This window comes from Mobula hypostoma, chromosome 10 (assembly GCF_963921235.1).
Source record: "Mobula hypostoma chromosome 10, sMobHyp1.1, whole genome shotgun sequence".
Classification (NCBI taxonomy): Eukaryota; Metazoa; Chordata; class Chondrichthyes; order Myliobatiformes; family Myliobatidae; genus Mobula; species Mobula hypostoma.
In genome coordinates, this window is record NC_086106.1 from 27,928,586 (window position 1) to 27,950,658 (window position 22,073).

The 22,073-nt window shown below is 44.1% G+C and overlaps 1 protein-coding gene across 3 annotated transcripts; it reads right to left on the bottom strand.

The window, feature by feature from the left end:
• Nucleotides 1-2,096: 2,096 nt before the first annotated feature.
• On the bottom strand, nt 2,097-16,502 carry LOC134352760 (zinc finger protein 850-like). 3 transcript variants are annotated; one of them, XR_010019457.1, is made up of 2 exons: nt 2,952-5,787; nt 2,097-2,722 (listed from the first exon to the last, which is right to left on the bottom strand). XR_010019457.1 is itself a non-coding variant. In XM_063060190.1 (2 exons), the coding sequence occupies exons 1-2, from the start codon at nt 16,342-16,344 to the stop codon at nt 4,033-4,035; spliced, it is 2,784 nt and encodes a 927-aa protein (XP_062916260.1). In that variant the 5' UTR covers nt 16,345-16,502; the 3' UTR covers nt 2,097-4,032. The 3 variants fall into 3 exon arrangements, 2 of the variants coding, with proteins under 2 accessions (XP_062916260.1, XP_062916262.1); XM_063060190.1 differs by adding an exon at nt 14,978-16,502 and having other exon boundaries at nt 2,097-5,449; XM_063060192.1 differs by adding an exon at nt 14,937-16,502 and having other exon boundaries at nt 2,097-5,408.
• Nucleotides 16,503-22,073: the final 5,571 nt, after the last annotated feature.

Below are 22,073 nucleotides of genomic sequence, written 5' to 3' on the forward strand. Positions count from 1 at the left end.
GAGAGTTGGCACTGTAATGTGTTGCACACATTGCTTGTCAATATGTCAACTCTTGTTGCTAACTTGTGTTTAATGCCTCATTGAGATCAATGCTATGATGCCCTGTCACTTCCTCTTACCGATGTATGACAGTCAGCTCGTTGTTTGTCTGTGTTGGCAATACAAGTTGCTGTAGAAGTATCTCGTCATGGTCATGCACTTGGGAATGATTATATCCACCCCACCCCTGTACTGATCCCTCTCTAGCTCCTCATCCTGATTCACTGAGCAGACACCCAATGGGTCCTCAACCTTCACTGAGGTTTTACTCCAATCACAGCCGTAACTGTCTTACACTAATCCCGTGTTATGCATTCACCAGAACTTCGTGTCAAGTTGTCCTGTCATTCAGTGTTGGAAGTGGCAAACTGACAAACGTTTGGAAATTCAGCACATTGTCTCCGGACTCCAGAGGTTAGAGAAAAATATGCTGGAGAGAGATATAAATCTTCCTAAAGTTTGTCAAAGACAAAATCGAGATTATTGTCATCTGCACAAGTGCATGTACAGTGGTATGCAAAATTTTGGGCACCCCTGGTCAAAATTTCTGTTACTGTGAATAGCTAAGTGAGTAAAAGATGAACTGATTTCCAAAAGGCATAAAGTTAAAGATGACACATTTCTTTAACATTTTAAGCAAGAAAACTTTTTTTATTTCCATCTTTTACAGTTTCAAAATATCAAAAAAGGAAAAGGGCCTGAAGCAAAAGTTTGGGCACCCTGCATGGTCAGTACTTAGTAATACCCCCTTTGGCAAGTATCACAGCTTATAAACGCTTTCTGTAGCCAGCTAAGCGTCTTTCAATTCTTGTTTGGGGGATTTTCACCCAGTCTTCCTTGCAAAAGGCTTCCAGTTCTGTGAGATTCTTGGGCTGTCTTGCATGCACTGCTCGTTTGAGGTCTAACCACAGATTCTCAATGATGTTTAGGTCGGGGGACTGTGAGGGCCATGGCAAAACCTTCAGCTTGCACCTCTTGAGGTAGTCTATTGTGGATTTTGAGGAGTGTTTAGGATCATTATCCTGTTGTAGAAGCCAAAAAGTTCAATTCAAAAGGTTCAAAGGAACACCTAAACAAGCCTGATGCATTTTGGAAACAAGTCCTGTGGACCGATGAAGTTAAAATAGACCTTTTTGGCTGCAATGAGCAAAGGTATGTTTGGAGAAAAAAAGGTGCAGAATTTTATGAAAAGAACCTCTCTCCAATTGTTAAGTACTGGGGGTGGATCGATCATGCTTTGGGCTTTTGTTGCAGCCAGTGGCACGGGGAGCATTTACTGGTAGAGGGAAGAATGAATTCAATTAAATACCAGCAAATTCTGGAAGCAAACATCACACCGTCTGTAAAAAAACCGAAGATGAAAAGAGGATGGCTTCTACAACAAGATAATAATCTTAAACACTCCTCAAAATCCACAATGGACTACCTCAAGAGGTGCAAGCTGAAGGTTTTGCCATGGCCCTCACAGTCCCCTGACCTAAACATCATTGAGAATCTGTGGATAGACCTCAAAAGAGCAGTGCATGCAAGACGACCGAAGAATCTCACAGAACTAGAAGCCTTTTGCAAGGAAAATTGGGCAAAGATCCCCCAAACAAGAATTGAAAGACTCTTAGCTGGCTACAGAAAGCGTTTACAAGCTGTGATACTTGCCAAAGGGGGTGTTACTAAGTACTGACCATGCAGGGTGCCCAAATTTCTGCTTCAGGCCCTTTTCCTTTTCTGTCATTTTGAAAATGTAAAAGATGGAAATAAAAAAGTTTTCTTGCTTAAAATGTTAAAGAAATGTGTCATCTTTAACTTTATGCCTTTTGGAAATCAGCTCATCTTTTACTCGCTTAGCTATTCACAGTAACAGAAATTTTGACCAGGGTGCCCAGACTTTTGTGTGCCACTGTATGCATGGGTGCAATACTGTATGCATGGGTGCAATACTGTATGCATGGGTGCAATGAAAAACTTGCAGCAGCATTGCAGGCTAATAGAATCAGATAAGCAGCATTCAGAAGAAATAACATTTTTACAAGAAACCACACAATTAGAATATAGTAAATTTTAGTGTAAAGTAATTATACAGTCCTGTCTGACAGCCACTTTCTATATCGTGTGGAATGCTGGCACTTCAAACCGTGAGCAGCAACACGTGATTTAATCCCAGCGGATCACAGGGCAATTTACAATCACCAGTTAATCTATCAGCCAGTACGATTTTGGAAAGTGGGAAGAAACTGGAGCAAGCGGAGGAAATCACGTGGTCATGGGGAGAAAACACAAACTCCTTACAGACTGGGGCAAGAAATGACCCGGGGTCACTGGGACTGTAAAGCATTGTGCTAGCCACTACACCACCATGCCAGATTACTGTATTACTTCTGGAGATGCAAAGAAGAAAATCTCGTCATATCAGAGCCTCAGTTATGGAAATATAAAAGGGTATTCACATGTTTATGTCAGTGTTACCTAGACTATCTTTGAAAATAGGTACACTAATGTGAGTTTGAGCTGCTCTACCATCAGCAACCACTTTAGCTTACTTGCAGTGACTTGTGTGTATTCACCTCCTTTCACATCTGAATTTGTAATTAACAACGTTTGTTAAGGACCTTCTCATTGAGCTCCCAGTGGTTCCTTATGGGAATCTCAGCAGGAATCAGAGTCTTTGATCACTCCAAGCAGCAGAAACCTGTTGGGAAGCAGACAGCACATCTTGGGTTAATTTTACAAAATAGTTAATTAAACTCTCTGCCATAATATGTATATCAGCTTCTCTGAGGTCGAGAGCTCCTGGCAGTGACGTGGGTCACCCTGTTACCACCTCCAATGGACTTTATCTTGTTTGTGGTTGCTCTGATGTGACACAAGACGACAGGAAGAGCCGTAGGCCATGGTACAACCTTCCTCATGATACTCACTCAGTCCTTGTTGATGATCCCATTCATTCATTCGTCTTGTCCTGATGACTCTGGATGATGTGGACAATGGAAAGACCGTTCAATATTCATCAGTTGTCATAATTCCCAATAAACATTCCCAGTGAGATGTGTTCCTTGGTCAGAGTCAATGTGAGGTGCTAATCTCCATCTCAGAATACAGTCCTTGATTAGTTGTTGGTGTGTGTGGCTGTGGCTTTCCTTGTGGGAATAGTTTGAAAACTTGTCCACTATTACTAGTACATTGGGTATCCTCGACACCTTGGGAGAGTAATGTAGTCCATTTGTAGATGCAAAAATAGACCAGATGTCCACTCCAATGTGTCCTGGGGAATTTATCTGCTAGATAAGAAAGCAACATAGTCTACGACTCTATGCTCCAGCACTCTTTAATGTCCCAGCATTCTCCATCCAGAACAACATTTCTTTATTAGAGCATTGAGTCTGCATCTCTCAAATAGCCTCTATGTTTGCCTGTTTACTCCAGATGCTCTCTGTACTTCTTTTAATTCTTTGAGTTTTAAAAAAAAACTTCTTTGACCGAACCCATGCTGCCTTGTTGACAATTTCATCAGCGAATGCATTTGCATGGTTTTCCCTTATTGTCATTTTGTAGTGGTGTTTTACCATTATTAGATAACACTCATGAGTTCATTGTGATTCATACAGCCATAAGAAATCCCCTTTGCCTCCACTTGTTTCCAAATCGTGAACAATTCCAGAAGCATATTGGGAATCAGTGGAGAGATTAGCTGATTTTCTTTGTGCCATCTCACAGGCTTCCAGTACTGGCTGTCACACTGAGGTACCAGGAACCAAGCCTCCCGATGCCAAGTGACACAATAGCCTCCACCATATCTTGAAAGTTTCTCGAAAATAATACAGAGGCAACCCCCAGAACAATTACACATAGAGAGCTAATGATATAAAGTACTGTACAAACAAGCACAAGAAAGTTAAACTACAAGAAAGGTAACAATTATACAGTCTAACCCAACCCTACAGTCTCCATCACCCTGAGAGGGTCTTTCTGCATGTGGATATATATTCCACACAGACATATTCAAACCTTGTCCCTAGTGTGAACTTGCTGGTGTTTTACCAGGTTAGATGACCGAATGAACCTCTTCCCACACTCAGAACAGGTGAACAGCTTCTCCCGGGTGTGAACTTGCTTGTGTTTCTTCAGGCTGCATCGTTGAGTGAATCCCCTGCCACACTCCGAGCAGATGAACGGTTTCTCCCCGGTGTGGATTCGCTGGTGGGTCTCCAGATAAGGTCGTTTATTAAATCCCTTCCCACACACTGAGCATTTGAATGGTTTCTCCCCAGTGTGAATTCGCTGGTGGGTCACCAGATAAGGTCGTTTATTAAATCCCTTCCCACACTCTGAGCAGATGAACGGTTTCTCCCCAGTATGAATTCGCTGGTGAGTCAACAGGGAAGATGGCTGAGTGAATCCCTTCCCACACTCAGAGCAGATAAACGGTTTCTCCCCGGTGTGAACTCGCTGGTGTGTTCGCAGATTGGACATCTGAGTGAATCGTTTCCCACACTCTGAGCAGATGAAGGGTTTCTCCCCAGTGTGAAGTCGCTGGTGAGACTTCAGGTTGGTTATCTGAGTAAAACTCTTCCCACACTCAGTGCAGACGTACGGTTTCTCCCCCGTGTGAACACGCTGGTGTCTCGTCAGGTAATGTTGTTCCGTGAATCCCTTCCCACACTCGGAGCAGGTGAACGGTCTCTCCTCAGTGTGGATCCGCTGGTGATTCAGCAGGTCACATGAATGAGTGAAGCCCTTCCCACAGTCGGAGCAGGTGAATGGCTTCACCCCGCTGTGCAGCTGCTGGTGTCTCAACAGGTAACGGGAATCCGTGAATGCCTTACCACACTCGGAGCAGATGAACGGCCTCTCCCCGGTGTGCATTCGCTGGTGGGTCGTCAGGTGAGATGACTGAGTGAATCCCTTCCCACATTCAGAGCAGGTGAAAGGCCTCTCCCCCCGGTGAACTCGCTGGTGTGTAAACATGTTGGATAACTGAGTGAATCCCTTCCCACACTCAGAGCAGATGTACGGTTTCTCCCCGGTGTGGACTCGCTTGTGGTTGACCAAATTTGACAACTGCGTAAACCCCTTCCCACACTCAGAGCAAGTAAATGGCTTCTCCCCCGTGTGAACTCGCCGGTGGCTCTGCAGAGCAGATGAACGGCTGAACTCCTTCCCACACTCCGAGCAAGAGAACGGCTTCTCCCCGGTGTGAACCCGCTGGTGCTTCATCAGTTCGGATGACTGGGTGAACCCCTTCCCGCACTCAGAGCAGGTGAACGGTTTCTCTCCGGTGTGGATCCGCAGGTGGACCACGAAGTTGGAGCGGTAGGCGAACAGTTTTCCGCAGTCAGGGCAGGTAAATGGCTTCTCCCCGGTGTGAACCCGCTGGTGTGTGATCAGATTGCTCGATTGCTTGAAGCGTTTCCCGCAGCTGGGGCACTGATAGGGGTTCATGGCTGTGTGTGAACGGCGGGGCTGACAGAGGGGAGGTTTGTAAATCTGCTACCTTCTTCCCGGATACACTGCGGCTGAAAGTCCAACCGCAACCCACTGGAGACTGGGACGCTCGGGAGCTGAGCCCCAGGTTGCGGATGAAATCGACCTCGGCACTGGACCCGGGCCCGAACGCAGACTTGGAGAGAATAGGACCAGGCTAGGACCCGGCCGAACGCGGCTACGGAGAGTGTCGATATTCCACCGTCTCCCCCCGACCGCCTACCGCACCCGAACCCGGGAGAATCCTCCGCTTCCCGCCGATGTCCTGACCTGGATGTACTGCGTCACCGGGAAGACGCCCGCGTACCGATGGCGCTGCGGGGGATGGAGCTGGTTCTACACGCCTGGCATTATGGGTAGCTAACCGGCCATTGATGTAGATGTCTCCCTCCCCCCTCAATTTTTTTGTTGCAATAAAGTAGATTATTTGGTGTTGCGGACCGGAAGGTTGTGGAGGTTAATAAGAGTGACAGGAAGTGGGGATAAAATCGGAGGTAATGGAGGTAATGGTATACTGGACATGGTATAGGGTGACAGGAGTGTATGGAGGGACGAGAACAGCAGCTTTTTGAGAAACGGAAAAATTAAGCATTGAATTGAGGATTGGGGTGGTTTATAGTCCCGTGATAAAGGCAGAAGCCGGGATTTAAATAAAATAAGGAAGAGTTTGATGTATTACTGAGTTTTGAACGTGGATCTGTTTCTGATATAAATCCGATTAGATTAACTACATATAAAAACATTAGGAGATACTGTTGACGCATGACCTTTAAGAGGTGGAGCAGTGTTTGTGGTTTTGTGTTATATAAATAGTTTATATATATATATATATATATATATATATATATATAAAATGGTTAAATTAAATAGGTAGTGAAAAATAGAAATAAAAATAGTGACATATACAAAGTGCTGGAGGAACTCAGCAGGACAGGAACTCAGTAGAAATAAAGGTGGGGGGAGGGTTTTTTAAACTCTACTCCTCATTTTTTTTTCTCCAAGTCCCGCTGAAGTGTCTTGGCCCGAAATGTCAACTGTACTCTTTTCCATAGATGCTGCCTGGCCTGTTGAGTTCCTCCAACATTTTATGTGCATTGCTTGGATTTCCAGCATCAGCAGATTTTATCTTGTTTGTGAAAAAATTAGTGAGGAAGTGCTCACGGGTTCAACGTCCATTCAGAAATCTGATGGCAAAGGGGAAGAAGCTGCTCTTGAATCGTTGAGACTGTGCCTTCAGGATTCTGTATCTCCTATCTGGTGGTAGCAATGAGAACAAGGCGTGACCTGGGTGATGGGGTTCCTTAATTTTGGATGCCCATTATAAAATGTATTGTTTTCCAGCAGCAAGGCATTGCAATAGATAATAATAAAAATTATAAATTCCAGTAAGCATATATTAACATTTTTAATTAAAATAGAGGAAAAATTATGAAGCAGTTCATGTTTCATTGTCCATTCATAATTCTGATGCCAGAGAGGAAGAAACTGTTCCTGAAATGTCGAGTGAGTATCTTCAGTCTCCAGTAACTCCTCCTTGATTGTAGCAATGAAGAGAGGGCGAGTCCTGGGTGATACTTAAAGATCGATGCCGTCTTTTTGAGACATCACCTTTTGAAGGCGTTCTTTGTGCTGGGGAGGCGAGTGCCCATGAAGCATCTGACTGAGTTTACAACTTTCTACAACCTTTTCTGATCCTATGCAGTGCCCTTCATACCAGACGGTGATGTAACCAGTTCGAGGACTCTCCGTGGTACATCGGTAGAAACCTGTGACTATGTACTGAAGTCTGTGTCAATGTTATTACCATCGAAATACAGTGATATTAGTGTCAGTGTGTAAAGCACGTAAGTTCCTTTTTAAAGGATTTATAGATTATTGATAAACAAAAAAGTGTTACTTTCATGGCAGATGTGGTGTATCATTCTAAAAGAAGGACAGAAAAATAATATGATATTAAAAACTACAGAAAAACATATAGAGATAGAAGAGTTAACTCTAAAATTATTAACGATGCTTTACTGTTGGTCATGGTCTTTCTAATCTTACGATGGAATGCCAGAAGTTTGTAAGCAATTGGCCAAGAAGTTCAGAAATTTGATGAAGATTTATCAAATAAAACTGGTGTTTTATGCTTACTGAAAACCTAGCTGAAATCTTTTCTGTGGTTTAAGCCACAAAGTTATGTTGATGTAAGGTGTGATCGGAAAATGCGTATAAAAGAGGAGAGGTTACCTTCGTTAAAAAATGGGATAGCACTTTGAGTTTTGAAAATTGGAGCTGTTTATGAGTCTATGCTGGTTGAGAGTGGTGGAAAGAGTAGTAAAGATAATAAAGTATTATAATAGTTGTGAGAGGTTATATATATATAACCTGATATATTGGAAATTGGGGTGGAAATGGGAATAATAAGGCTTTATGGTGTGGGGATTTTGATGTGCATAGTACTATGTAATGTCACAAACGTCACTGGGATGGTGCTGGAGGACTCTCTGGAAGAAAAATGTTTGGTGTGATTGAATGGAGGCAGGAGTACAAGGATAAATCTACTTAACAACACTGTAGATGCTTGCTCCTATCTGAGGATACAGCAAGTGCCTTCTCACCATAACCTTTGAAGCTCTGACCAATCAGGAAACTATCAATATTTCTTTAAATATACCCATGGACTTGGCCTCCACCGCAGTCTACGGCAGAGCATTCCACAGATTCACTCCTCGCTGGCTAAAATAAATTCTTACCTCTGTTCTAAAGGGTCGCCCCTCAATTTTGATGTTGTGCTCTCTAGTTCTGGACACCCCCACCATAGGAAGCACCTTCTCCACATCCACCCTATCCAGTCCTTCCAACATTTGGTAGGTTTCAATGATATCCCCCTGCATTCCTATAAATTCCACTGAGTACAGGCCCCAAGCAGCCAAAAGCTCCTCATCTGTTAACCCCTTTGTTCCTGGAATCATCTTCATGAACCTCCTATGGACTCTCTCTAATGACAATATATCCTTTCTGAGGTATGGAGCCCAAAAACTGTTGACAATACTACCAGAGCAGCCTGACTGGTGTCTTATAAAGCCTCAGCATTATCACCTTGTTTTTATATTGTATTCCCCTTGAAATACATGCCAACATTGCATTTGCCTTCTTTACCACAGTCTGTACCTGTGAATTAACCTTCTGGGAGTCTTGCACGAGGACTACTAAGACCCTTTGCACCCCTGATGTTTGAATTTTCATCCCATTTAGATAATAGTCTGCACTTTTTTTCCTTTTACCAAAATGCATTTTCATACATTTTCAAACACTGTATTCCATCTGCCACTTTTTTGCCCATTGTTCCAATTTGTCTAAGTCATTCTGCAATTGCATTGCTTCCTCAACACTACCTACCCCTCCACCTATCTTTGTATCATCTGTGAGTGTCATGTAGCAGGAATGGTGCTGTTGCTATTTCAAAGGAAAAAGTGCTAAGCAAATGTGCCACAAAGCCATCCATTCCATTACCTAAATCATTGACAAACAACGTGGAAAGTAGCAGGTCCCAATACTGACCCCTGAGGAACACCATCAGTCACTGGCAACCAACCAGAAAATGTCCCTTTTATTCCCACTGGCTGCCTCCTGCCTGTCAGCCATTCCTCTATCCACGCCAGTATCTTTCCTGTGATGCCATATAATTTATCTTGTTGAGCATCCTCATGTCTGGCATCTTATCAAATGCCTTTTGAAAATCCAAATAAATGACATCCACTGCTTCTCCTTTGCCCACACTGCTTCTAACTTCCTCAAAGAACTCTAATAGACTTTTCAGGCAACATTTCTCTTAATAGAAACCATGCTGACTTTCACTTATTTTATCATTACTCTCCAAGTACCATGAAACCTCATCCTTAATAATTGACTCCAACACTTTCCCAACCACTGAGGTTAGGCTAACTAATTCCCTTTCTTTTGCCTTCCTTCCTTCTGAAAGAGTGGAGTGACATTTGCAATTTTCCAATCCTCCAGAACTATGCCAGAATTAAGTGATTCTTGAAAAATCACAACCAATGCATCTGCTATCTCCTCAGCAACCTCTTTCAGAACTCTGGGATGTAGTCCATCTGGTCCAGGTGACTTCTCCACCTTAAGATCTTTCAGTTCGCCTAGCACTTTTTCTTTTGTAATAGCAATGGCACTCACTTCTGCTCCCTGACACTCATGGACCTCTTGTACCCTGTTAGTAACTTCAACAGTGAAGACTGATGCAAAGTGCTCATTAAGTTCATCTGCCATTTCTTTATCCCCCATTACAACCTCACCAGCATCATTTTCCTCTGGTCCAATATCAACTCTCACCTGCCTTTCACTCTACTTAACTGAAAAATCTTTTGGTGTCCTGCTGTATACTATTGGTTCATTTGCCCTCATATTTCATCTTTTGTCAGCCATGGCTGCCTATCCCTGCCATTTGAGAATTCCTTCTTCTTGGAACATATTTATCCTGCACTTTGTGAACTATTCACAGAAACTTCAGCCGCCTCTGTTCTGCCATCATCCCCACCAGTATCCCCCTCCAATCCACCTGGGCAAGCCCCTCTCTCATGCCTCAGTAATTCCCTTTATTCCATTGTGATACTGATACATCTTGACTTCTGCATCTCCCTCTCAAATTGCAGTATGAATTCAATCATATTATGATCACTGTCTCCCAAGGGTTTCTTTACCTTAAACTCCCTAATAAAATCTGGATGATTACACAACACCCAATCTAAGATAGGCTTTCCCTGAATAGGCTCAAACACAAGGAATATATAAATATTCCTTATGTAGCTGTCTTTCCTTCAATATTTTTAATGTATACCTTTATTTATCCATGTAGTTGATCTATCATTTTTAATTACTTCTCTTGACCTTGGGTATGAACATTTCCTGCACTGCATGTATTACCACTTTAAAACGATCCCATTGTTCCTGGACTGACTCAACATCAAACAGTTTCCTTCAGGTTACCTTCTGATGTCTTTGCCATATCTGCACAAACTTTGCCTTTCTAAAACTCAATTTAATGCCTTTGGTATTTACCGATATATTCTCCCAAAAAACCTTTGAGTCTAACAATGCTATTATCACCAAAGGCTCAACAACTTCTGTACTCAAAGTTCTATCCTGATTGTTACAGAATATCATATCTATTCAGACCTCCCCTCTTGTTGGAGCATTTACATGCTGGCTCGAAACACAATCATTCAATAACTCAATGAATTCACTTTCCTGCAGTCTATTAGTCACTGGGTTCTCCCACTCAATATTTGACAAATTAAAGTTTCCCATAACTATAACATCATCCCCAGAACATGGATTTCTAATATTCTGATAGAGTTGTTTATGAAAATCACAATCAGCATTTGCAAGTCTATAACATACACCCAATGTTATTCCTTTATCTTTATAGCTTTCAATTCTCACCCAGATATCTTCATTAAGTCTAGATTCATCTCCTGTCATAAGCAGCCTCATGTTTAAGTTCTCTATTATGTATAAGGCTGCTTCTCCACCTTGGTGATCTTGCCTATCTTTCCTAAGTGAAATAGCTGTTTCAATTAGATTACTACAGCACGGGCCATGCCCAGTTTTCCATAGTAATCTCCTCAGGTTGAATTAGATGTGGCTACTTCCCTATTAACATGTAATTATGGTCATAGTCATAGTCAGACTTTATTGATCCCGAGGGAAATTGGTTTTTGTTACAGCTGCACCATAAATAATTAAATGGTAATAAAACCATAAATAATTAAAAATTAATATGTAAATTATGCCAGGAAATGTCCAGGACCAGCCTATTGGCTCAGGGTGTCTGACCCTCCAAGGGAGGAGTTGTAAAGTTTGATGGCCACAGGCTGGAATGACTTCCTATGACGCTCTGTGTTGCATCTCGGTGGAACGAGTCTCTGGCTGAATGTGCTCCTGTGCCCAAACAGTACATTATGTAGTGGATGGGAGACATTGTCCAAGATGGCATGCAACTTGGACAGCATCCTCTTTTCAGACACCACCGTCAGGGAGTCCAGTTCCATCCCCAAAAGATCACTGGCCTTACGAATGAGTTTGTTGATTCTGTTGGTGTCTGCTACCCTCAGCCTGCTGCCCCAGCACACAACAGCAAATATGATAGCACTGGCCACCACAGACTTGTTATCTATAACAAAGTAATTATAATCAGTAGCTGGTGGAGAACGTTGCAGGGTATCCTGCTGGGTCTTGCCCACCCTGTAGGGTATGAATGGTGCACTGTGTGTGGTCAATCAGGAGCAGAGATAATGTCTGACATGCTGCACCCTCCATCTTCCCCCACCCCTCCCCCACAAGCTCATTTGCATCATCTAGCGTGCTTTCCCATTCATTGCTTTCAGAGTTCAATTAAATACCATATTTTCATTCCTTTTTTATTTATATATTTGAGCAACATTTAAAAAAAAACAGTGCAACATACATTGTCTGAATGCAGATCTAGTGAGGTGCAGACGAAACATTTAATTGTTAATTTGAGATCTTTGCAGCAGACAGTTTAAAAAGGAAAGTTTGTTGGAATATTACTTCCTGTACATTACAGCATATACAGTAGATAATGTAAAGTATATCATATGTGTATTGACCGGCTGCATTACGGCCTGGTATGGGAACATCAGTGCCTCTGAGCAGAAAGTCCTATAAAAGGTAGTGGATTCAGCTCAGTAAGTCACAGGTAAAACCCTCCCAACAAACCACTGAGCACATCTACATGAAATGTTGCCTTAGAAAAGCAGCATCCATCATCAAAGATCCTCACCACCCAGGCCATGCTCTTTTCTCGCTGCTGCCATCAGGGAGAAGGTACAAGAGCCTCAGGACTCGCACCACCAGGGTCAAGAACAGTTATTACCCCTCAACCATCAGGCGGAAGGTACAGGAGCCTCAGGACTCACACCACCAGGTTCAAGAACACTTATTACCCCTCAACCATCAGGCTCTTGAACAAAAGAGGAAAACTGCACTCATCATTGGAGATGTTCCCACAACCAATGATGTCACTCTAAGAACTCTTTAATTTGTTATTTCATGCAGTTGTTATTTGTTATTTACGGCCATTTATTTCTATTTCCATTTTCACACTTTGTTGCCTTCTCCGCTCTTGCTCTGATCCTGTTTACAGTTACTGTCCTATAGATTTGCTGCGTCTACCCACAGGAAAAAGAATCTCAGCACACTATGTGGTGTTAGGCATGGACTCTGATCATAAATCTCACTTCGACCTTTGCATCTTGGTGCACATTTGCCTTTCTGGAAAACATTAGACTTTTTGATATTACTTTGGTTGGGCGGGAGAATTTAAAAGGGGGTGAACTTCTGGTCTGTTTGCTCAACACTCCAGCCCAGTACGTGGCTGGAATGCCTTTGGCCAACTGCCATTCACATTACTGGAAGAACGGGCGAGGAGGACGGTGGACACTCCTACTAATCGAGAAACTGTCAGCCTCTGCTTTAAATATACTCAAAGACTTTGCCTCCACAGCTGTCTGTGGCACAGATTCGTCACCCTCTTGTTAAAGAAATTCCACCTCGTCTCCCTTCTAGAGGGACGTCTTTGTATTCTGAGACTGTGCCCCCTGGTCCTGGACTCCCCCACCATCAGAAACATTCTCTCCATGTCCATTCCATTCAGGGGTTTCCATATCCTATAGGTTTGGTTTTTGAAATAACTGGCTCAACACTAATCACTACCTCAGCACAACCACTACACGACCACTTTGCATTACAAAGGATTTCTTGTTCTGACTACATTCTGGTAAAAAAGAAATCGTGCACCATCTATGTTTAAGTTATGTTTACATTGTGAATGCTACTTAGCTGATGCTTTGAGGCTGTGATGTTGCTGCAAGTAGGTTTTTCATTACACCTGACACCTGACACATTGGGTAAATTGTCTTAGTCACACCATTTAAACTGAACTCTTTCTCACATGTTCCCATCTCCATCCACTCTTGTGTTCACATCCCATAACTTACAGCCATGCTGTGCATTCTGGAAGGGGAATAATGGGGGAACTGGTGACTGTTTCCTGTTCCCTGTCCACATGTTAACCCCACAGAACCTGATGGGGGAACTCGCTTGCAATGATTGACTAAACTGGGCTGATCCCTCTCTGGCTCCCCACCCTGTTTCACTGATCAGACACCCAATGGGTCCTCACTCTGCTGTGAGGCTTTACACCAACCACAGCCGGTACCCGTGTGACACTAATCCTGTGTTGTGCATTCCCCAGACCTCTGTGTCGCCCTGCCTTTCAGTGTTGGGAGTAGCAAACTGACAAATGTTTGGAAAGCCATCACATTGTCTCCTGACTCCAGAGGTTTGAGAAAAATGTGCCAGAAACGGACATAAATCTGTGCTCTTCCTATCCCTAAGTTTGTCAAAGACAAAGTGGAGATTATTGTCACCTGCACAAGTGCATGTATGCATGGGTGCAATGAAAAACTTGCAGCAGCATTGCAGGTTCATAGAATCAAATAAGCAGCATTCAGAAGAAAAACATTTCACTAGAAACACCACAATTAAAAGAACAATATTGACAATTTTAGTGTAAAGTCATTGTACTGGTGCCGTCATTAAGGCCGTGCCAGTTGGTTCAGGATCTGATCCGTTGTAGGGAAATAGCTGTACATAAACCCCGTGGTGCGGGGTCTTCAGTCTTCTGTCGCCCCTGGCCCCAGTAGCTGAGGGAAGATGGTGCAGCCCGGAATGTGGGGATCTCTGACATACATACTGTACATTTGGAAAACTCCTGAGATGGTTTGTCAATCAGAAAGTTACAACAGTGTTGAACTGTTGGGGAAAAGCTGAGATGGGCAGCGGGGATGCATTTGCCAAAACAAGCGGGCAGAGGGAGTTGCAGTAATATTCCTGCAGAGGGCGCTGCGAGGGAGCTGATGTCGACACCAGAAGGAACAGATCTCTCCCTGGTTTGACCCAGAGTGGCTCCCACTGGGTTCGTTGACTTGTCTTTGCACTGTACACATGGGGTGACATTAAGCACTTAAGAGACAAAAGCATTTTAAACAGAACTTGTTTACTTCACATAGATTTCAGAATATCAAACTTCAGCAAGTTCTAAGATTTAATAAAAAAAGGCATCTTCCCCAATCACCAGACTCAATTCCTAGAGAATTAGTCGGTACAGTAACTGCAGAATCCATAACTATGTAAGAATCTCTCTGCGTGTGGATACTTATTCCGCACATGGCATTTTAAAATCTTGTCCCTAGTGTGAATTCGCTGGTGTCTCATCAGATTGGATGACCGAATGAAACAGAACAGGCTTCTTTGGAGTGTGGACTTGCTTGTGTCTCAATCGTTAACAGGAAGCGCTGAATCCCTTCTGCCAGTCGGAGCAGATGAACAGCCTCGTTCATGTTTCAGCAGGTGAGATGACTGAGTGAACCCCTTCCCACACTCGGAGCAGGTGAACGGTTTCTCCCCTGTGTGAATCCGCTGGTGCTTTAACACATCAGATGAACTGGTGAAGCCTTTCCCACAGTCGGGGCAGTTGAACGGCTTCACACCGGTGTGTATCTTCTGGTGTCTCAAAAGGGACGAGGAATTGGTGAAACCTTTCCCACACTCGGAGCAGATGAACGGTTTCTCCCCGGTGTGAATCCGCTGGTGCTTTAACATATCAGATGAGCAAGTGAAGCCCTTCCCACAGTCGGGGCAGTTGAACGGCTTCAATCCGGTGTGTATCTTCTGGTGTCTCAAAAGGCAAGAGGAATTGGTGAAACCTTTACCACACTCGGAGCAGATGAACGGCCTCTCCCCGGTGTGCATTCGCTGGTGACTCACCAGGCGAGATGACTGGGTGAATCCCTTCCCACACTCAGAGCAGGTGAACGGCCTCTCCCCGCTGTGAACTCGCTGGTGCTTAACCATGTTGGATATAAGTGCAAACCCTCTGCCACACTCGGAGCAGGTGAACGGTTTCTCCCCGGTGTGAATCCGCTGGTGCTTTAACACTTCAGATGAATTAGTGAAGCCCTTCCCACATTCAGAGCAGGTGAAGGGTCTCTCCTTGGTGTGGATCCGCTGGTGTTTCAGTAGATCAGATGAAACAGCGAAGCCCTTCCCACATTCAGAGCAGGTGAACGGCTTCACCCCGGTGTGTATTTTCTGGTGTCTCAAAAGGCAAGAGGAATTGGTGAATGCCTGACCACACTCAAAGCAGGTGAACGGCCTCTCCCCGGTGTGAATTCGCTGGTGGGTCGTCAGGTGAGATGACTGAGTGAATCCCTTCCCACATTCAGAGCAGGTGAAAGGCCTCTCCTTGCTGTGAACTCGCTGGTGTTTAAACATGTTGGATACATATGCGAACCCTTTCCCACACTCAGAGCAGATGTAAGGTTTCTCCCCGGTGTGAACTCTCTTGTGGTTGACCAAATGTGATAATTCAATAAACCCCTTCCCACAGTCAGAGCAAGTAAACGGCTTCTCCCCGGTATGAACTCGCTGGTGGATCTGCAGAGTGGACGAACGGCTGAACCCCTTCCCACAATCCGAGCAAGAGAACGGCTTCTCCCCGGTGTGAACCCGCTGGTGCTTTTTCAGTTCGGATGACTGGGTGAACCCCTTCCCGCAGTCAGAGCAGGTGAACGGCCTCTCTCCGGTGTGGATCCGCTGGTGGACCACGAAGTTGGAGAAGTGTGCAAAGCTCTTCCCGCAGACAGGGCAGGAGAACGGCTTCTCCCCGCTGTGAACCCGCTGGTGTTCAATCAGGCTGCCCGATTGCTTGAAGCATTTCCCGCAGATGGGGCACTGATAGGGCTTCATGGCTGTGTGTGAACGGCGGGGCTGACAGAGGGGAGGTTTGTAAATCTGTTACCTCCTTCCCGGACACGCTGCGGCTGCAAGTCCAACCACCGCCCACCGGAGACCCCGGAAGCCCGCCGCTGAGCCCCAGGATGCGGATGAAATCGACCTCAACACTGGACCTGGGCCTCAACTTCCGCCGATGGCCTGACCCAGGATGCACTGCGACACCGGGAAGGCGCCCGCGTATCTGCGGTGCTATTTCTAACACGCCAGGGATTATGGTTAGCTCGTCGACCATTGATCACATTGTCAGTCATGGCGATTGTCCGGCAGAGGGAAAGAAGCTGTTCCTGAGTCGTTGAGTGTGTGCCTTCAGGCTTCTGTACCTTCTTCTTGATGGTAGCAATGAGAACAAGGCATGACCTGGATGATGGGGTCGTTAATGATGGACGCCCGTTGTAAAATTTATTTTCCAGCAGTATCACATTGCAATAGATAATAATAAAACCATGAATTACAGTAAGTATATATATTTTTTTAAAGTTAAAAAGAGGAAAAACTTATAGTGCAGTGCTCATGGTTTCACATGCAGCCACTCTGCAGAAAGTGCGGAATCAGAATCCATGTGTCGTGAAGTCTGGTGTTTTCCGGGTGCAGGACATTGCAGTACATAATAATAAAGATATAAATTACAGTAATTACATTTTCTAAAAAAGAATTAAAAAGAGAGAATTGTGACACAGTGTTCATGGGTTCAGTGTCCATTCAGAATTCTGATGGCACAGGGGAAAAGCTGTTCCTGAAATGTAGAGTGAGTATCTTCGATCTCCAGTACCTCCTCCTTGATGTAGCAATGAATAGAGGGCGAGTCCTGGGTGAAGGATGCCGCCTTTTGGAGGCATCACCTTTTGAAGGTGTCCCTCGGGGACGGGGAGGCGAGTGCCCATGAAGCAGCCGACTGAGTTTACAACTTCCTACAGCTTTTTCTGATCCTGTGCCGTGGCTACTCCATACCAGACAGTGATGCAACCGGTTAAAAAATTCTCCATGATACTGTGCATCTGTAGAAACTTGCAAGTGGGTACATTAGACTGTGTCAATATCTATTACCATTCAAATACAGTTATATTAGTGTCAGTATGTAAAGCACATGGTTTGAAATTAAAGGATTTGTAGATTATTGATAAACTAGAATTTGTTACTTTCATGGCAGATGTGGTGTATCGATCTAAAAGTAGGACAGAAAAATAACATGATATTAAAAGCTGCAGAAAACATGCAAAGATAGAAGAGTTAACTCTGAAGTTATTAATGATGCAACAATGGGGAGTGATCATTTCCCCATTGTTTATATAATGGGAATACGTGTGTATCAGAGAATGGTTCTCATATTCCTGATGGGATTTCTAAAAAGGCAAATTGGGATATATTTGATGATTTATTTGAAAGTAGATTTCCTGATCATTTGGTTTTGGAGGATATCGAGTTGAGTAATAATACCTTGTGCTGTGTACTGAACTCCAGAGGTAAGGAAGTGAATTCTGGATCTTTTCGAGATAGTAAAAGGAAAATAATAGGTGGACAGATGAATGTAAAGGAGCAGTGAAGGAGTGGAATGAAGCTTTTAGGAAAGTTAGGCAGAGTTACTTCCCGTTCATCTTTCATACAATGTAAAAAAGCTCAAGCTATAGTTAGAATAGTAGTGAGAAGGGCAAAGAGAATGAATTGGAGAACATACTGTGATAGTACTGGGCAAGAAATCCAGGTCAGGGAAGTTCGGGATTTGATACAGAAAATGGGGGAATTACAAAATTTGATGCATTACTTGTCTTGTATTGTGGGAAGAAGTTTGTAGTTACTGACTCTGAGAAAGGCAGAATTATTAGCAAAAACATATGTCAGTGTACATAGTTCTTGTAGAGAAACAGTTTGAGCAAGCAATCCTCAGATTGTTGAGAAAGTAAAAGAATATTCCAAATCTCCAATGGGATCCCACCACCAACCACATCCATCTCACCCCCCCCCACTTCTGCTTTTCACAGGGATCGCTCCCTATGCAACTTCCTTGTCCATTCATCCCTCCCCATCGATCTCCCTCCTGGGAATTATCCTTGCAAGTGTAACAAGTGCTACACCTGCACCTACACCTCCTCTCTCACTACCATTCAGGGCCCCAAACAGTCCTTCCAGGTGAGGTGACACTTCACCTGTGAGTGTGTTGGGGACATATACTGTGTCTGGTGCTCCAGGTGTGACCTCCTTTATATTGGTGAGACCCGACATAGATCGGGAGACCACTTCACTGAGCACCTACACTCCGTCTGCCAGAAAAAGCAGGATCTCCCAGTGGCCACCCATTTTAATTCCACTTCCCAGTCCCATTCTGACATGTCAGTCTATGGCCTCCTCTACTGTCACATAGAGGCCACACTCAGGTTGGAGGAGCAACACCTTATATTCTGCATGGGTAGCCTCCAACCTGTTGACATGAACATCAATTTCTCGAATTTCTGGTAATGCCTGTACCACCCCCCCCTCCCTTTCTCCAGTCCCCATTCCCTTTTCTCTCTCACCTTATCTCCTTGCCTGCCCATCACCTCCCTCTGATCTCCTCCCCCCCCCTTTTCTTTCTTCCATGGCCTCCTGTCCTCTCCTATCAGATTCCCCCTTCTCCAGCCCTGTATCTCTTTCACTAATCAACTTCCCAGCTCTTTACTTCACCCCTCCCCCTCCCGGTTTCACCCCTCACCTTGTGTTTCTTCCTCCCCTCCCCCCACCTTCTAACTTTGAATCCTCATCTTTTTTTTCCCAGTCCTGATGAAGGTTCTCAGCCTGAAACTCCAAGGCCATACTCTGGTTGGAGGAGCAAGACTTTATATTCTGTCTGGGTAGCCTCCAATCTCTTCACATCAGCATATATTTCATGAACTTCTGGTAATGCCGCCCTCCCCCCTCCCACACCTCACCATTCTCCATTCCCATTTTTCCTCTTTTGGCCTTGTCCCCCCTCCCCCCACCAAACTTTTTACTCTGACTCTGTGTTTTTTTTTTCTCCAGTCCTGCCGAAGCGTCTCAGCCTGAAACATTGACGGTACTCTTTTCTGTAGATGCTGCATGGCCTTCTGGGTGCCTCCAGCATTTTTGGTGTGTTGCTTGGTTTCCAATCATCTGCAGATCTTCTTTGTTTGTGTTCCAGATCTTGCCTGCATTAATAGCGCTGGTCAGACATCACCTGGGTAAGATAATGTGCTTACATGGTTATCAGATTCAAAAGCTATGTTGGTCTTGGAATTCTTTAATACAATATGGGTTGAAAGGCGACTGCCTGCTTTCTGGAAATTATCAGTTGTTATCCCTGTATTGAAACCTGGTGAGGATCAATCAGATCCTTCCAGGTAAAGACCTACAATATTTTGCTAACTTCACACGTCTGTAAGATCATGGAATGAATGTGTTGGATGAGTGTGGCGGCAGAACATGGGCACGGAGGCAGAGTCGGGAGGCATCATTGACGTAGTGAGCATGGAATCAGTATCCAGGAGAGTCTTCACCCGGAGTCCTGGGTTTGGAGAGAATCCAGAAGTGATGCTAGACTTAGACCTGACAGTCCTCAGAACCATGGAACGAGGTTACTCACACCAGAGTCGACCAGCAAACTGACAGCTCTTTGTTGTGATCACAGGGTCTCTATCCTGCATTTGCTGATGGAAAGCAGGTGTGTGTAGCTAGTGGAACCTGGGAATGATTGGAAATTAAACGAGGGGATAGAGGCCCAATTCCTGAGGTAAGTAGCAAGGTGGGGGATTGCCAGAAGGGACCATGACAGAATGGTTATAGCAAAACTTTCTTATTTTGTGGAAAGTAGTGGAAAATTAGCTGCATACCAATCTGGTGAATGATACTGGACTTGGTATTAAGTTTGGAATCTGATATTCATTAGGCCCAAAGTTAATAAAGAATCAATGGTTTCTTTGATGTAGAAAAAAAAACTTATATCTTATGGACATAAGCATTGCTGCTTAAGCTTGGAAAGGTGGGAATAGGTTGTAGAATTTTCAATTGGATTCAAAATTTTTTATGGGACAGACAGATACAAGTTAGGGTGGGAACAACATTTTCTAAGGAGTATGAGATAGAAAATAGAACAATATAGGGGAGTGTGTGTAACTTACTCCTTTTTAATATTATGATTACTGATATTTTCCTAAAATTTGGCTCAAGCATTTCTAAATAATTATATGGAGATGAAGACAGTGGCAGTGTGGAAGAGAGGCAGGAATATAAATTATATCGTTTATGTAAATGATACATAAATTATATGTAAAATGCAGACAGTTATTAATGAAGTGGAGGAATTGGGATGTCGGTGGGGGACTAAACTTTCTGGTGCAAGGACTCAAGTTATTTGTTATTCTAAAAGGAACATTACACCCACAATTGATCTCAGGATTTCTGGTAAATCTCTAAAACAAGAATCAGTGGTAAAGTTTCCAGGAATGTACACACAGAGATCAGTGGAAGGCAGATGGAACCAACATCTTGCCACATACTCGCTCACTGACCTTGCCGCAGCCCAGTCCAATCTGCGATTCATCGTAATGCTCATTAGAACATTAGAAACTATTAGAAAGTTTTTGACAAGAACAGACCATTCTGCCCAATAAAGCTTGCCAAGTTCCTATTCACACAGTGTGTTGAAATAACTATCGAGTTTAGATTTGAAAGTCTCTAAGGTACTATTTGCAAATACACAACGAGGTAGTTTGTTCCATGTGTCCACAGTTAGCTGTGTAAAGAAATTCTTCTTGCTGTTAGTCTGAAATCTCCCTTAAACCACCTATGGCCTCATGTCCTCAGTGATGGATTCATTTTGAAGTACCAGCGAGCATCCACCTTACTTATAACCTTAACATGAGGAAATCTGCAATGCTGGAATTTCAAGCAAAACACATAAAAGTTGCTGGTGAACGCAGCAGGCCAGGCAGCATCTTTAGGAAGAGGACTACAATTCACCTGTGAGTCGGCTGGGGTGATATACTGCGTCCGGTGCTCCCGATGTGGCCTTCTATATATTGGTGAGACCCGACGCAGACTGGGAGATTGTTTCACTGAACACCTACCCTCTGTCCACCAGAGAAAGCAGGATCTCCCAGTGGCCACACATTTTAATTCCACATCCCACTCCCATTCTGATATGTCTATCCACGGCCTCCTCTACTGTAAAGATGAAGCCACACTCAGGTTGGAGGAACAACACCTTATATTCCGTCTGGGTAGCCTCCAACCTGATGGTATGCATATTGACTCCTCTAACTTCCGTTAATGCCCCACCTCCCCCTCATATCCCATCCATTATTGCCCATCCTCTGGGCTTCCCCCCTCCCCCTTTCCTTCTCCCTAGGCCTCCTGTCCCATGATCCTCTCATATCCCTTTTGCCAATCAGCTGTCCAGCTCTTGGCTCCATCCCTCCCCCTCCTGTCTTCTCCTATCATTTCTGATCTCCCCCTCCCCCTCCCACTTTCAAATCTCTTACTAGCTCTTCCCTCAGTTAGTCCTGATGAAGGATCTCAGCCCGAAACGTCGACTGTACCTCTTCCTAGAGATGCTGCCTGGCCTGCTGCGTTCACCAGCAACTTTTATGTGTGTTACTTATAACCTTAATGATTTTGAACACTTCTATCTTGTCTCCTCTCATTCTACATCTACTTAGGCTAAAAATATGTAGTTCTTTCAATCTTTCTTCAGA